At 44.8% G+C, this 13,411-nt stretch overlaps 1 protein-coding gene across 3 annotated transcripts in view; it reads left to right on the plus strand.

Annotated features, from left to right (window-relative positions):
• Positions 1-13,411, plus strand: part of XPO1 (exportin 1) — a 1,770,162-nt gene that overhangs the window by 632,903 nt on the left and 1,123,848 nt on the right. For all 3 annotated transcript variants that reach the window (XM_044061196.1, XM_044061203.1, XM_044061211.1), the window contains exons 7-8: positions 362-410; positions 500-619. In XM_044061196.1, the coding sequence (XP_043917131.1) occupies positions 362-410; positions 500-619 (169 nt within the window). The remainder of the gene's footprint in view (positions 1-361; positions 411-499; positions 620-13,411) is intronic.

Genomic DNA, 13,411 nt, shown 5'->3' on the forward strand with positions numbered 1-13,411 from the left:
AGATGAACAACACAGATGGAACGTTATGGTAAGACGTAACTTCTTTCTTGAAAGCATTACCATTTTTCGAGTGTTTTAATTAGCATGACTGGTTTTATCCTGTGGTAGTAGGGTATTTCACTTTACTCTGTTAAAAACTAGTTGATAGTTTACAAAAGGAGGAGGAGACTTTGACTTCTCCGTAACATTACCTGCTTTTGTCCTCGTGATGAAATGGAGACCAAGTTAACAGCAGGACTGCTTTGACATGCAACCAGTACTTTCTCCGAGTTACAAAATTATTTGAAAGTGTAGTTGAGGAAACAAGTTTTGTTTTGCCATACTGAATGTACAGGAATTTATATGCACTTTCTTATTTCAGCATGTGCAATGAATTTTCACAGATCTTCCAGCTTTGCCAGTTTGTAATGGTAAGTTGAAATTTCTAGTAATATCCCTTTTTCGTGTGTGTGTTGTTTTGGAATACAAAGAAATACTAAAAATTGGCTTGTTTTGACAGGAAAACTCTCAAAATGCTCCTCTTGTCCATGCTACCTTGGAAACATTGCTGCGGTTTCTTAACTGGATTCCACTGGGATACATTTTTGAAACAAAACTCATCAGTACACTGATATACAAGGTATGAATCTATTTCATAACTTTGCACATTTTTAAGTGATGCCGATACATATTTACTGTTGTCTGTAGATTAAAGTATCCAGCAGCTGACAAGTCTAAATGCTTAAGTTTATACACTTTATTTGTATCTTAAACTTAAACCAGTCACTTAAAGGAGAACCACACCCACAGACTCAAAAGCATGTTTATTTCATCATAGTTTTTTTCCTACATTTTAACACCACTCTGGGACTATTTACAAGTTTTAAAATATTCTGACCACATGGGCTCTGGCATCTTGAAGTAATTCTGATTGATTACTCTTCCTCTAGGTATCCCGCAATGCAGTGCTTGTCTAAAAAATTACATCACGCAGGCCTCTTTCTTCCTAAAGCTCCTGTCACTGTATTGATTTTATATGCATACACTGCTGTCTTTCAGTCAGTTTTAAGTAACAAAAAATGTCGAAGCAATGCCGACAAAGAAAACCAATAAATCCAAAAAAAAACTGCGCAAAAAGGGAGTTCACAATACAGAAAGCTGTAGGACAACCACTCTTTGACGAAAACCACAAACACGTTGTAAAGAGAGTGTTTGTCTTACAGCTTTGTTCATAGGTTTGTACTAGTCCAACAGCCCTGAAGCCTTTACAAGCCTAGCCATAGAAGTTCCCTAACATCATGCTGCCATTAATTCCCAGTGCCTCTATCATGTATAGCCACTGCAGTGATCCCTGGGGTGAACTTTCTATTTCCTATCCACTCATCAAGATTTCTCTTGAAAGGGGCCAGTAAGGTGCTCTGCTTGACATGTATGGGAAGTCTATTCCAGAGCATGGGCAGTCTCTGGGTTATGAACCTGTCCCTCCAGCATGTTCCATTGATTGTGGTAATGAGGTTGAGGTCCCTGGAGCGGGTGGTGCAGAGGGATTGGGATTTCTTTAGGTGTAACATTTCTAACAGGGCTGGGTCAGACATGGCTTTGTAAGTCAAGCAGAAGATCACCTCTTAGACATTATGACACCAAGAAAAGCTGGAGTATTTTGAGTCTGTCCATATAGGGCATGTGTTTAAGGCCTAGGATCCTCTTCGTGAGGTACGTTTGTGGCCTTTCCAGCTGTTGCAGGTGTTTAGTGAGGTACATGCCAAATAGGGCATTATACTCAATGATTGGTCTAATGAGGGAAGAGTAGAAAGAGAGTTGATGACCTCTTTCTTCCTGGATGCAAAACCCTTGGTAATGAGATGTGCCACATAGAATGACGTTCTGACCAGAGTGGCAATGTGGTTGTCGAAGGAGAGGTTGCTGTCAACTTGTGTCCCCATATCTCTTTTAAGGCCTTCAGTGTTCAGTGGGCTACCATCAATGTGGTAATTAGTGGGAACTGAGTTTTTCCCAGAGGGAATGACCACGCATTTTTTGGCATTAAGCTTAAGGCCATGGTTTTGACACAAGTCGTTGGTCTCGGTGAGGCCTTTCTGTAGGATGTCTACATCACTTGGGGGGAGTTAGTAATGGCTCCCAGCTTGCAATCGTCGGTGAACTTGGTCAGCCAGTGTCCCTCCATGTTGGCATGGACTTCTGAGAAGTAAATGCCAAACAGGAGAGGACCCAAGACTGATCCCTGTGGGACTCCACTCATGAGTGGTTGGCAGTCTGACTTGGAGTCTGCTACTTTCATACTGTGGGTTGTCTGTGATCCAGTTTGCAACCCACCTAGTGATATAGGGGTTGATGCTTAGTTTGGTGAGTCTACCAATAATTCCTGAGTGGGAATGCTGTCAAAGGCCTTGGCCAAATCGAGGTTGGCTGTATGAACTGCCTTGCCCTCATCCATAGCTGTGGTGACTGACTCAAGAGAAGTCAACCAGGTTGAGCAGGCATGATCTACCCTTCACGAAACCAAATTGCGTGGGATCCAGAGTTTGGAGATTCCCTAGATCCTTGTTAATTAGGTGCATGATGAAGTGCTGCATAGCCTTACATGTCAGACTCATCAGGCTAATGGGGCAATAATTCCCAGGGTCTGTAGTCGCTCCCCCTTTATGGAGAGGGATGACTGTAGCAGTGTGCCATTCTGTAGGGACAAAGCCTGAGCTGAGGCTGAGATTGAACAGGGCACACAGGTGTGGTTTCAGTTCACTTTGTAGTTCATGTAGAACACAGCCAGGGATATTGTCGGGTGCCATGGAAGCTGTATTCTTGGCCTTGGACAATGCAACTTTAACCTGTGCTACAGTAATGCTGGGTGTCTGGCATTTTTCCGGTATTGTGATTAGTCCTTTGGGGGAGGGGTATTATTAGCACTGAATCTGTCGGCCAGTATGTTGGCAATATCTGTCACCTCAGTATAGGCGGTACCATTGTGCATTAACTCAGAGCAAACCTGGGTATTGCTGTGGAGGTTAGTGTCTGCCGTAATTCTTCCTTCAGAGCTAGCTTTGGAGGATGTTCATCGTGTTTCACTGTTGCAGTCCTAATCAATGGGTTATCCGGCTCCCGGTAGCCGTCGATCGGCCAGAATACCAAAGGTAAGTAAAAATGACGTCAGCTTTTGTCTGTTGTAAAGGACGTCAAGGCATCCGATACAAAAGAAGGAAGCCGACGTCACTTCCTCGGTCTTCCTTGCCGCGGAGCCCGAAGCAGAAGCATTTCTAACATGAGCGCCGGTCAGCAGTTTACCTTTTTTTGTTTCAGACTACAACGTTGAAGTCAACTACAGCTAAGTACTCCATTGGGATCCTCTTTTCTTGCCTTAACAAATGTCAGAAAAGGTTAATAATTGTCTTACCTGTGGAAAGCAGATTCCCCATAGAGATTTTCATTCCTATTGTATTTGTTTAGCAGACAGAACCGTTCTAGGACTAGAGGTTACAAATCTTCTAGGGGACAGATGGCTACCCCTTCAAAGGTCTAAGCGTTGACAGGCTTCTTCTTCCAAGGCGGGAAGTTCTAAGCCTGCATCTCAATCTAAACATTCTCAATGACTCTGTCCAACTTCTGCCTGTTCTTGCCTGCCCGGAAAGTCCTTTAGGGGGAAGGTTGGCCCTTTTTGTAAATATTCGGGCCACCATCACCGATGACAAATGGGTACTCAGAACTGTATCCCTAGAACACAAGTTTTCTTTCCACTCCTTTCCATTACCCAAAGGATTCCTGGACGCTCCGCCAAACCAAAGGGCAGAAGTAGAAAGGCAAATTTTGTCTCTGTTACATCTGGGAGCAATACTGTCAGATCCTGCTCAGCAGGTAGGCTAGGGTTTCTATTCCAGACTTTTCCTAGTTCCAAAAAAAGGAAGCACCTGGCGTCCTATCCTAGATCTATGCACCCTGAACTCTTTCTTTATAATTCCAAAGTTCAAAATGCTCACTCTGCATCAGTTGCTGCCAATGTTGGAAAAGAATTCCTGGTTTGTAACGTTGGATCTCAAAGAAGCTTATCTGCACATCTCTATCAGGGAAAGTTGCAGGCAATACCTTTGTTTCAGGGTGGGCAAGCAACATTATCAATTCTCTGCACTGCCCTTTGGCTTACCTACTGCTCCCAGAGTTTTTACAAAGTGCCTGGCTCCAGTCATTGCTTTTTGCAGGCAGAAGAAAATTCAGATTTATCCATACTTGGCCGACTGCCTAATTCAAGCAAATTCTCAGGAACAGCTGTTAAAGGATCTAGAATTTGTAAAGACCCTTCTCTCTTCCCTGGGTTACACTCAACGAGGAAAAATCAAGAATGGTGCCATCCAAAGAGATAATATTCCTGGGAGCGAGTCTGAACACAGCCGCCCAGATGATATACCTCACCCAGGAGAAGCGGGCAACTCGTTCAGTTTACTTCAAGGACTTGACAAGCCTGTCCCAACTCCCTGCAAGGAAATACCTGCAAGCTTTGGGGTTCATGGCCTCTTGCATTCTCATGATTCCCTATGCAAGACTGCATATGAGGAAATTGCAGTGGTACTTTAAGCACACTTGGTATCAACACTCGCAGGAACAGGATGCGATAATTCCTATGCTTCCATGTCTGCAGAGTTTCTGTGGTGGGCAACAGCCTGTCTACAAAACAAAGGCATGCCTTTTTGCCCACCCCTTGCCATTCAAGTTCTTACCACAGACGCATTGGACTACACCTGGGGAGCTCACTTGGATGGCACATGCATACAGGGAAGTTGGAATGCCCAGCAGATGCACCTGCACATACATTTAAAGGAGTTGATGGCAGTTCAGCAGGCGTTACTAGCTTTCAAGCATCTTCTTTCTTCAGGGACCTTGCCAGAACAGACAACACCACAGTCATGTGGTACATCAACAAGCAGGGAGGGACTCATTCTTACCTCCTGTGCAGACAGACCATGAGTCTTTGGGCCATAGCAGCATCCCTGGGCCTGCATCTCCTAGCTCAACTTCTTCCAGGAAGGCTCAGTGTTTTGGCAGACCAGTTGAGCAGACAGATTCTGGATCCTCATGAGTGGCAGTTGAACAGAGCAGTTTTTTACAGCATCATTCAACGTTGGGGTTGGTACTCAAGTGGATCTTTTCACCTCTCCAGATAACCATCTTCTACGTCTTTTTTGCACCAGACAGCATCACAGCAGAGCCTGGAAAGTGGATGCTCTGTCCTTCCCTTGGACACATCTGTCAGTTTATGCCTTCCCGCCTCTTCCTCTTCTTCCCAGAGTATTATTGAAGATCAGGGACGAATGACCAAGGACTATTCTCATAGCTCCGGACTGGCCCAGGCAGCATTGGTATCCACTGCTTCGCAGTCTCTCCTAATTTCCTCCTTGGCATCTTCCTCTGAAGCCAGATCTTTTAGTTCAGGAAAGGGGAAACATTCTACATCCTCATCTTCAGTCTCTCTATTTGGCAGCATGGCTCATTGTGTGACTCCATCCTTTTCTTCCTTTTCCCACCAGCGTGGTTGATGTGCTGAGGGAGGCTAAGAGGCCTAGCACTAGGAAGTCTTATGCTGGCAAATGGGAAAGATTCTCTCATTGGATGCAGGCTAGAGGGGAATCTTCTTCTCAGCCTACCCTTCCTTTTATCCTGGAATACCTGGCTGATTTGCTTCAGAGTGGTCTCTCTTTTTCCTCTATCAAAATCCACGCTTCAGCCATTTCTGCTCATAGTTCTTTTGAACAACCCATTTTCTCTCATCCTCTGATGAAAATGTTTCTCAGAGGTGCTTGCAACTTAAAACCTCACAGAAGGGCACCTACTCCGGCCTGGGATCTTAATTTTGTTCTAGAGAAACTCACTCTTCCTCCTTTTGAGCCAGCTGCCATTGCTGGTTTAAAGTTTCTCTCGTCGAAGACTGCCTTCCTTTTGGCTATAACTTTAGCAAGGAGGGTTTCGGAGCTGCATGCTTTAAGGGCTGTGGAGCCTTTTTTTATTTTCCATGCAGGTAGGGTCTCTCTAAGAACCAACCCCTCCTTTATGCCTAAGGTGGTTTCTAGCCTGACTCTTAATCAGTCTGTACAACTTTCTACCTTCTTTCCTAATCCTCGAAATAGAGGTGAAAGAATCCTACATTCTCTTGATGTGCATAGACAGCTCAGGTTTTACCTGGACAGGACTAAAGACCTTCAGAAATCAGCACAGTTATTGGCCAGTTTTGCCCCTGGAGCCCAGGGCAAGGCTATTTCTAAGCAAACCATTTCTAAATGGATTGCTCATTGTATTCTTTTTGTTATTCCTTTCATGGCAAGATTCCTCTTCAAGGGTTAGGACCTACTCAACTAGAGCAGCTTCCACTTCTGCAGCCTTTTTAAGGGGTGTCCCTACTAAAGACGTTTTGGAGGCTGCCACTTGGTCTTCTGTTCACATGTTCACAAAGCATTATAATTTGCCTTTGTTTTCAAGGGCTAGGGCAGGGTTTGCCATTGCTGTTCTGCAGGGCATTCTCTCAATCCTTGATTCTGTTGGTTCCTCCTTCCCTTCTCTGGGCTTTGCTAATCAACCCATTGGTTAAGACTGCAACAGTGAAACACGAACATAGTACAGTTCTCTAAGTGTCGATGTTCGAGTGTATTCACTGTTGCTGTCTTGCTTTCCCTCCCTCCTTCCCCCTTATTTCTCTTTTCCTAAGGTACAGGCTTAGTTTGGTTTAAGCCTTGTTTTCTGGGGGCTTCTGACTGTTCTGGCAAGAAAGACTGAGGAAGTGACGTCGGCTGCCTCCTTTTGTATCGGACGCCCTGATGTCCTTTACAACCGACGACAGCCGACATCATTTTTACTTACCTTTGGTATTCTGGCCGATCAAGGGCTACCGGGAGCCGGATAACCCATTGGTTAGGACTGCAACAGTGAATACACTCTAACATCTACATTTATGGTAAGTGTACACAACTGTACTTTCCTGGTTTCCAGAAAAGAAAACTCCTGGCGTCCTATCCTGGACCTGTCTATTCTCAACACCTTTCTGGTGGTTCCAAAATTCAAAATGCTAACTCTTCAACAGCTTCTTCCTATTCTAGCCAAGGATTCTTAACTGGCAAGCCTAGACTTAAAAGAAGCTTACCTGCACATCCCAATAAGGGAATCCCGCAGACAAATACCTACATTTCAGGGCAGGCTCCATGCACTATCAGTCCTCTGCACTTCCCTTTGGCTTATCTAATGCACCCAGGGTATTCACAAAATGCCTATATCCAGCCATTACATTTCTCAGGCAGAGAAATATTCAGATTTACCCATACTTGGACGATTGCCTGATTCAGGGAGAAAGTCAGGATTTGCTATTACAACACCTGGCATTTGTAATGAGACTTCTAACCTCACTGGGGTACACCATCAACGAGAAGAAGTTACACCTAGTACCCTGCGAACAGATTGTATTCCTGGGAGCAAGCTAGAACACAACTTCCCAGATGGCATTCCTCACTCCAGAGAAACAAGTTTATTTGACAACCTACTGGCCACAAAAACCCAGCTATCGGCAAAAAAAAAATCCTGCAAGCCCTGGGGTTCATGTCCTCTTGCATTCTGTTAATTCCATATGCAAAACTGCATATGAGGAAACTTCAGTGGTATATAAAAAGTCTATGGTGTCAACATTCTCAGGACCTGGAAACAATGATTCCTATCACTCCTTGTGTAAGAGCAGAGTTCCTTTGGTGGGAGAGGCCTGCTACCACAACAAGGGACTCCCTTTCACTCTACCCCCCTGCCGCCCAAACTCTAACAAAAGACTCATCAGAGTATGCATGGGGGGCTCACATGGCAGGGCAGTGCATTCAAGGCAAATGGAATCCAACACAGATGCACCTGCATATCAATCAAAAAGAAATGTTAGCTGTACAGCATGCTCTGACAGCCTTCAAAGACCTTATTTTTCCAGGACAACTATTGGTAAAGACAGACAACACCACAGTTATGTGGTACATAAACAAGCAGGGGGGAACCCATTCCTACCCACTCTGCAGACAAGGCATGGCTATGTGGAACACACCTTTGAGCTACCAAGTGAACCTGCAAGCTCAATTCCTGCCAGGCAAACTAAATTCACTGACAGACGACTTAAGCAGAAATCTCATGGACCCACACGAATGGAAACTAGAACCCAAAATATTCAAGCTCTTGAGGAACAAATGGGGGACACCAGAGGTAGACCTGTTTGCCTTCCCTCAGAACTACCAGTTGAACAAATTCTGCACCAGAACTCCCCACAGTCAAGCATGGAAAGTGGATGCCCTGTCTTTTACCTGGGAAAGCCTTTCAATTTATGCCTTTCCCCCTCTGCCTCTCCTCTCGAAGGTTCTACTAAAGATCAAACAGGACAAGCCAAGGGCAATACTGATTGCCCCAGACTGGACATGCCAGCACTGGTACCCCCTTTTGCGCATCTGATGCAACCATGGCACCTGCCTCAGACCCCTTCCCTGCTGTACCAGCAGGCTGGCCAGATTCTGCACCCTCAGCTTCAAACCCTGAACCTTGCAGCCTGGCTAATTCCCTGAGCTCACCTCTAGCAACCCTCACTAAGCAGGTGCTGGATATCATTCTTGAAGTAAGGAGGCCTTGTACTAGAAAATCCTATTCAGATAAGTGGAAAAGATACTGTTCCTGGAGGCAGGCTCAGGGGATGGGCACAATGGTTCCCAGCTTACCTCATATTCTATATTATTTAACAGAAATGCTCCACAAGGGCCTATCTTTCTCTTCAATTAAGATTCATGCCTCTGCCATTTCAACACATTAATTCTGAGCCACCCCTCTTCTCTCATCCCCTGCTAAAGCAATTCCTTAGAGGAGCCAAAAATGTAATGTCCCCCAGGAGAGCTCCCACTCCAGCCTGGGACCTTAACTTTGTATTGGAAAAACTTACTCTTCCTATATTTGAACCAGCTGCTACAGCAGAGTTGAAATTCCTTTCTTGAAAAACAGCCTTACTTCTAGCCATCACTTCAGCAAGAAGAGTGTCTGAACTGCAGGCCCTCATGGCAGTGGAACCCTTCATTATCTTCCATGCGAACAGAGTTTCCCTCAGGACTAATCCATCCTTTATGCCCAAGGTGGTGTCTAGTGTGGCTCTAAACCAGTCCATTCATTTGCCTACTTTTTTACCTGATCCTCAAAATAAGGGGGAAAGGATACTGCATTCTCTGGATGTGCACAGAGAGCTTAGATTCTACTTGGACAGAACTAAGCCCCTCAGAAAATCTGACCAGCTGCTAGTTAGCTTTGCTGCAGGGGCAGAGGGGAAGGCCATTTCAAAGCAAACAATTTCCAAATGGATAGCCCATTGCATCCATTTTTGCTACAAGCACCATGGAAAACCTACCCCACAGGGGATATAATCACATTCCACCAAGGCTGCATCTACCTCTACGGCATTTCTCAGAGGAGTCCCTACCATGGACATCCTGGAAGCTGCTACCTGGAGCTTGGTACATACTTCCACCAAGCATTACCACCTGCCTTTCTTTTCTAAATCCAGAGCTGTATTTGCCACAGCAGTCCTACAGGGCCTGATTGCTAGCCACAATGTGATTTAACTGCCTCCACCCTTCCTTGGCTTTGGGAATTAACCGAAATGTGATGACTGCAACAGTGAAACACTAAGAACATCGTACAATTGTGTATGGTAAGAACACACAGTACAGTTGTGTACACTTAACATAAATGTAGATGTTCGAGTGTATTCACTGTTGCAGTTCTGGTTGCTCTCCCTCCCCTCTTCCTTTCCTTCTTGTATATTATATCATGTGCATTTGCTTTTTGCTGCGGGGGGTGTTCCATATCATATTATTGCTTTCTATTGTGGGGGCACCTGACATCTGGGGCAAGAAAAACTGATGTAATGGCGTCTGCTGCATGTTTTCTACCCCTGACTATTGACGTCATGGAAGAAGCGACAGCATCTGATGCAGAAATCTGAAGACTCTGGTATTCAGGCCAGCTGAGGGCTTCCTGCAGGCGGATAACCCAAATGTGATGACTGCAACGGTGAATACACTCGAACATCTACATTTATGGTAAGTGTACACAACTGTACTTTCTTTGTATTTCACTGTTGCAGTCATCACATTTGGGTTATCTGCTTGCAGTAGCCCTCAGTCAGCTTGATTAACAAAGTCTTGGGTGCTGCGTCGGTTGCTGTCTTTTCTTCTGTGACGTCAGGGGTATAAAACATGCAGCCAGCGCCATTACATCAGTCTTTCTTGCCGTGCAGTGTCCGAAGCAGAAGCAGTTCGCAAGTACCGGTCGGCCGACTCCTGAAATTTTCCTTTTCGATTTTCAGAACCAGTGTCTTCAACTAAAAGCTAAGTACCCTGTTGGGGAAAGTTTTTCTTGCTCCAAACCGATGTCAGTAAAATTGAATAATTGCAATACTTGTGGAAAGCAAATACCATATAAAGATTTTCATTCGTACTGTATTCCTTGCCTAGGCCCTCTGACGTGCCTAGCTTTTGGTTTTGTGCCTTATTTAAACCACAAACTATCCATCTGTATATTTTTGCTTCTAAATATTTTGGTGCTCTGTTCAATTATCCTGATATGTCTTCAGTAAGCCATCCGACTACCGACATTCCGAAAAAATGCAAAGATAAAGACAGAGACAGGCCGTTTAGGTCCAAGACTGCCGACAACACTTCTCCTAAGCCAGTCGCCGGTACTCAGTGAGGTGCCTTCTCAGCCCCTGATACCCGCTACGTCAGATTCGCAGGCCTCTACTGAGACCCATTCGGAGTCCATTATGACACGAGATGCTTCAACTGTGGAACCTGCAGATGTTTCTACCTTGGATGGGTCCGGAGCCGCTGTGCAGGCACCGGCTTCTGAGAGTGTATTCAGGCCTACTGACTTGCGTATTAAACTGACGCCATCTTCTTCAAGGCCTAAAACTCGAACCATGCCTAGAAAATTGACGCCCAGACCTGCATGGTCCAGGCCTCTAGGCCTAAAAAACAAATGATAAGAATGGCTGAAGACCTTATTACTTTAATCAGTGGAAGCAAGCCTTCCCCGTCTAAGAAACCTAGGACTGAGTTTGCTTATGATACTCCTGACCAGGATTCTGAATTTTCTGTTTCCTCTGATGACCAGGATTTACCCTTCTCTACCTATGAGGATTCTGATGCTGAGGACTCTATTCCCTCTGCTTACCCCCAGAGGATTTTTCTTTTGGTGAAACCTTGCATACTCTCAGGGAGCATTTTCATTGGGAAAGTCAGGATTTCTCGGATTCTAAAAAGAGACTTTGGGATTTCTTAATCCTGCCCCAGCACAGGCCTTTAGCCATACCTCCTGTGCTGGACATTGTTGATGATGCCATTTTGGAATCTAGCTTGGCCCCTGATTCTTTACCTCCTGCTCCCAGAAAACCTGATAGATATTACAGGGTCTCTGACTCTTACAAGTTCCTCTTTAAAAGTCCAACTGCTGATCCTGAGACCATTTCACAGGGACCCAAGGGCATTAAAGGTACTACTGCCAAAAATCCTACCCCCCCCGATATAGATTTAACCAACACACTATTAAGCATCTGTATATTTTTGCTTCTAAATATTTTGGATCAAGATTGAATTATCCTGAAATGTCGTTGGTTAGCAATCCGACTACCGACTAAGAGGCCTACGCAAGGCACTGATTATGAATCTTCAGATCAGGATGTCCTTCATGGATGCATCTGCAGTCATAACAAGTGGGTTGTCTTGTCGTCAGGCAGCCCTGCAGTCGGCCGGATTCCAAAGTTGATTCCTCTTCTGATCAGGAATTTTCTATTCCACCCTATGAGGACTCTGATGCAGAGGAATCCATCTCATCTGCATCTCCTCCTGAGGATTGCTCGTCTGGAGATACTTTGCATACTTTAAGGAAACATTTTCATTGGGAGAGTCAGGACTTCTCCAAATCAAAAAAAGAGGCTTTGGGATTTCCTCCTTCTTCCTCAGCATAGGCCTTGAGCAATACCTCCTGTATTAGACATTGTTGATGTGTTTTCGGAATCAAGCATGGCTCCTGATTTCCTACCTCCGGCTCCTAGTAACCCAGACAGATATTACAGGGTTCCTGACTACCACAAATTTCTGTTCAAAAATTCTGCTGCTGATCCTGAGACTATTTCACAAGGTCCCAGGGGTGTAAAGGCCTCTACAGCCAAATATCCTACCCCCTCTGATAGAGATTCCAGGGCGCTGGATAGATGGGGAAAGAAGGCTTATACGTCTGCAACCTTGCAAACAGGGCCTTAGACTGCCAGTTTCATATGCTTAAATATCAACAGCATGTTATGGGCTTACTGAAACAGAAAATGATGATTTCTGATTGTGTGGAAAATAGAGTTACAGGAATTATTGCATTCAGCAGAACAAGTTGGAAAGCATACTTAGCAATGTGGTTTTGATTCCTTGGCGGCCTCTTGCAGGGCCGCAGTTACTGAATCTGTGATTAGAAGACATGCCTGTCTCAAGAAGCAAAATCTGCCTGATCACGTTAAAGCTAAATTGTTGGATGCCCCCTTGCAGCATGATACTCTGTTTTGGTAATAAGGCAGAAGAGGTTTTAAAGAAAATGGAAGACAAAGCTATATCTATGCAAACTGTAAAAGATTTCTTGCAAGTGCAGCCACCCAGGTTCAGTAGGCACTGGCCTACTAAAAATTGGTCCTTTCCTGTATCCAACAGAGCCACTCAAGGCAAATCCAGATGCTCAAAAGGCTCCAGATACCAATCACAGGGTTCTTACAGGTCAAAGCAATGGGGTGCCTCCACCTCCAAATCTGGAGGAAACAAAGCACAACCCTACAGTAAGCAGTCTCAATGACTTTCCTCTACCTTCACCAAACACTTAACTTTTGGCAGCCCCCTTAGGGGGAAAAGTAGCACTTAATGCTCAGAATTGGCAGTTAATTACCCAGGACAAGTAGGTATTAAATATAGTATCCCAGGGGTACAGATTTAATTTCCATACTTTGCCAATTCCAAACGGATGGCCAGATCTACCCCAAAGTCAGTGGGCAGAGGCTCAGAAACAAGTTATGTCCCTCATGGATATGGGCGCTATTCAACCAGTACCAGAAAAGGAAAAAGGACAAGGCTTTTATTCAAGACTTTTCCTGGTACCCAGAAAAGACAATGCCTGGTGTCCAGTACTGGACTTGTCGATTTTGAATACATTCCTGGACATTCCAAATTTCAAAATGCTGACTTTACAACAGCTACTGCTTATGCTGGGCAGGAATGCTTGGTTAGTGACTCTAGAATTAAGAGGCATACCTGCATATCCCAGTAAGGGAATCCTGCAGAAGATACCTCCGCTTCAAGGCAGGTTTTTTGCATTACCAATTCTCTGCACTGCCCTTTGGCTTTTGTAC

This window comes from Protopterus annectens, chromosome 1.part0, assembly GCF_019279795.1.
Source record: "Protopterus annectens isolate FY-2018-M chromosome 1.part0, PAN1.0, whole genome shotgun sequence".
NCBI lineage: Eukaryota > Metazoa > Chordata > Ceratodontiformes > Protopteridae > Protopterus > Protopterus annectens.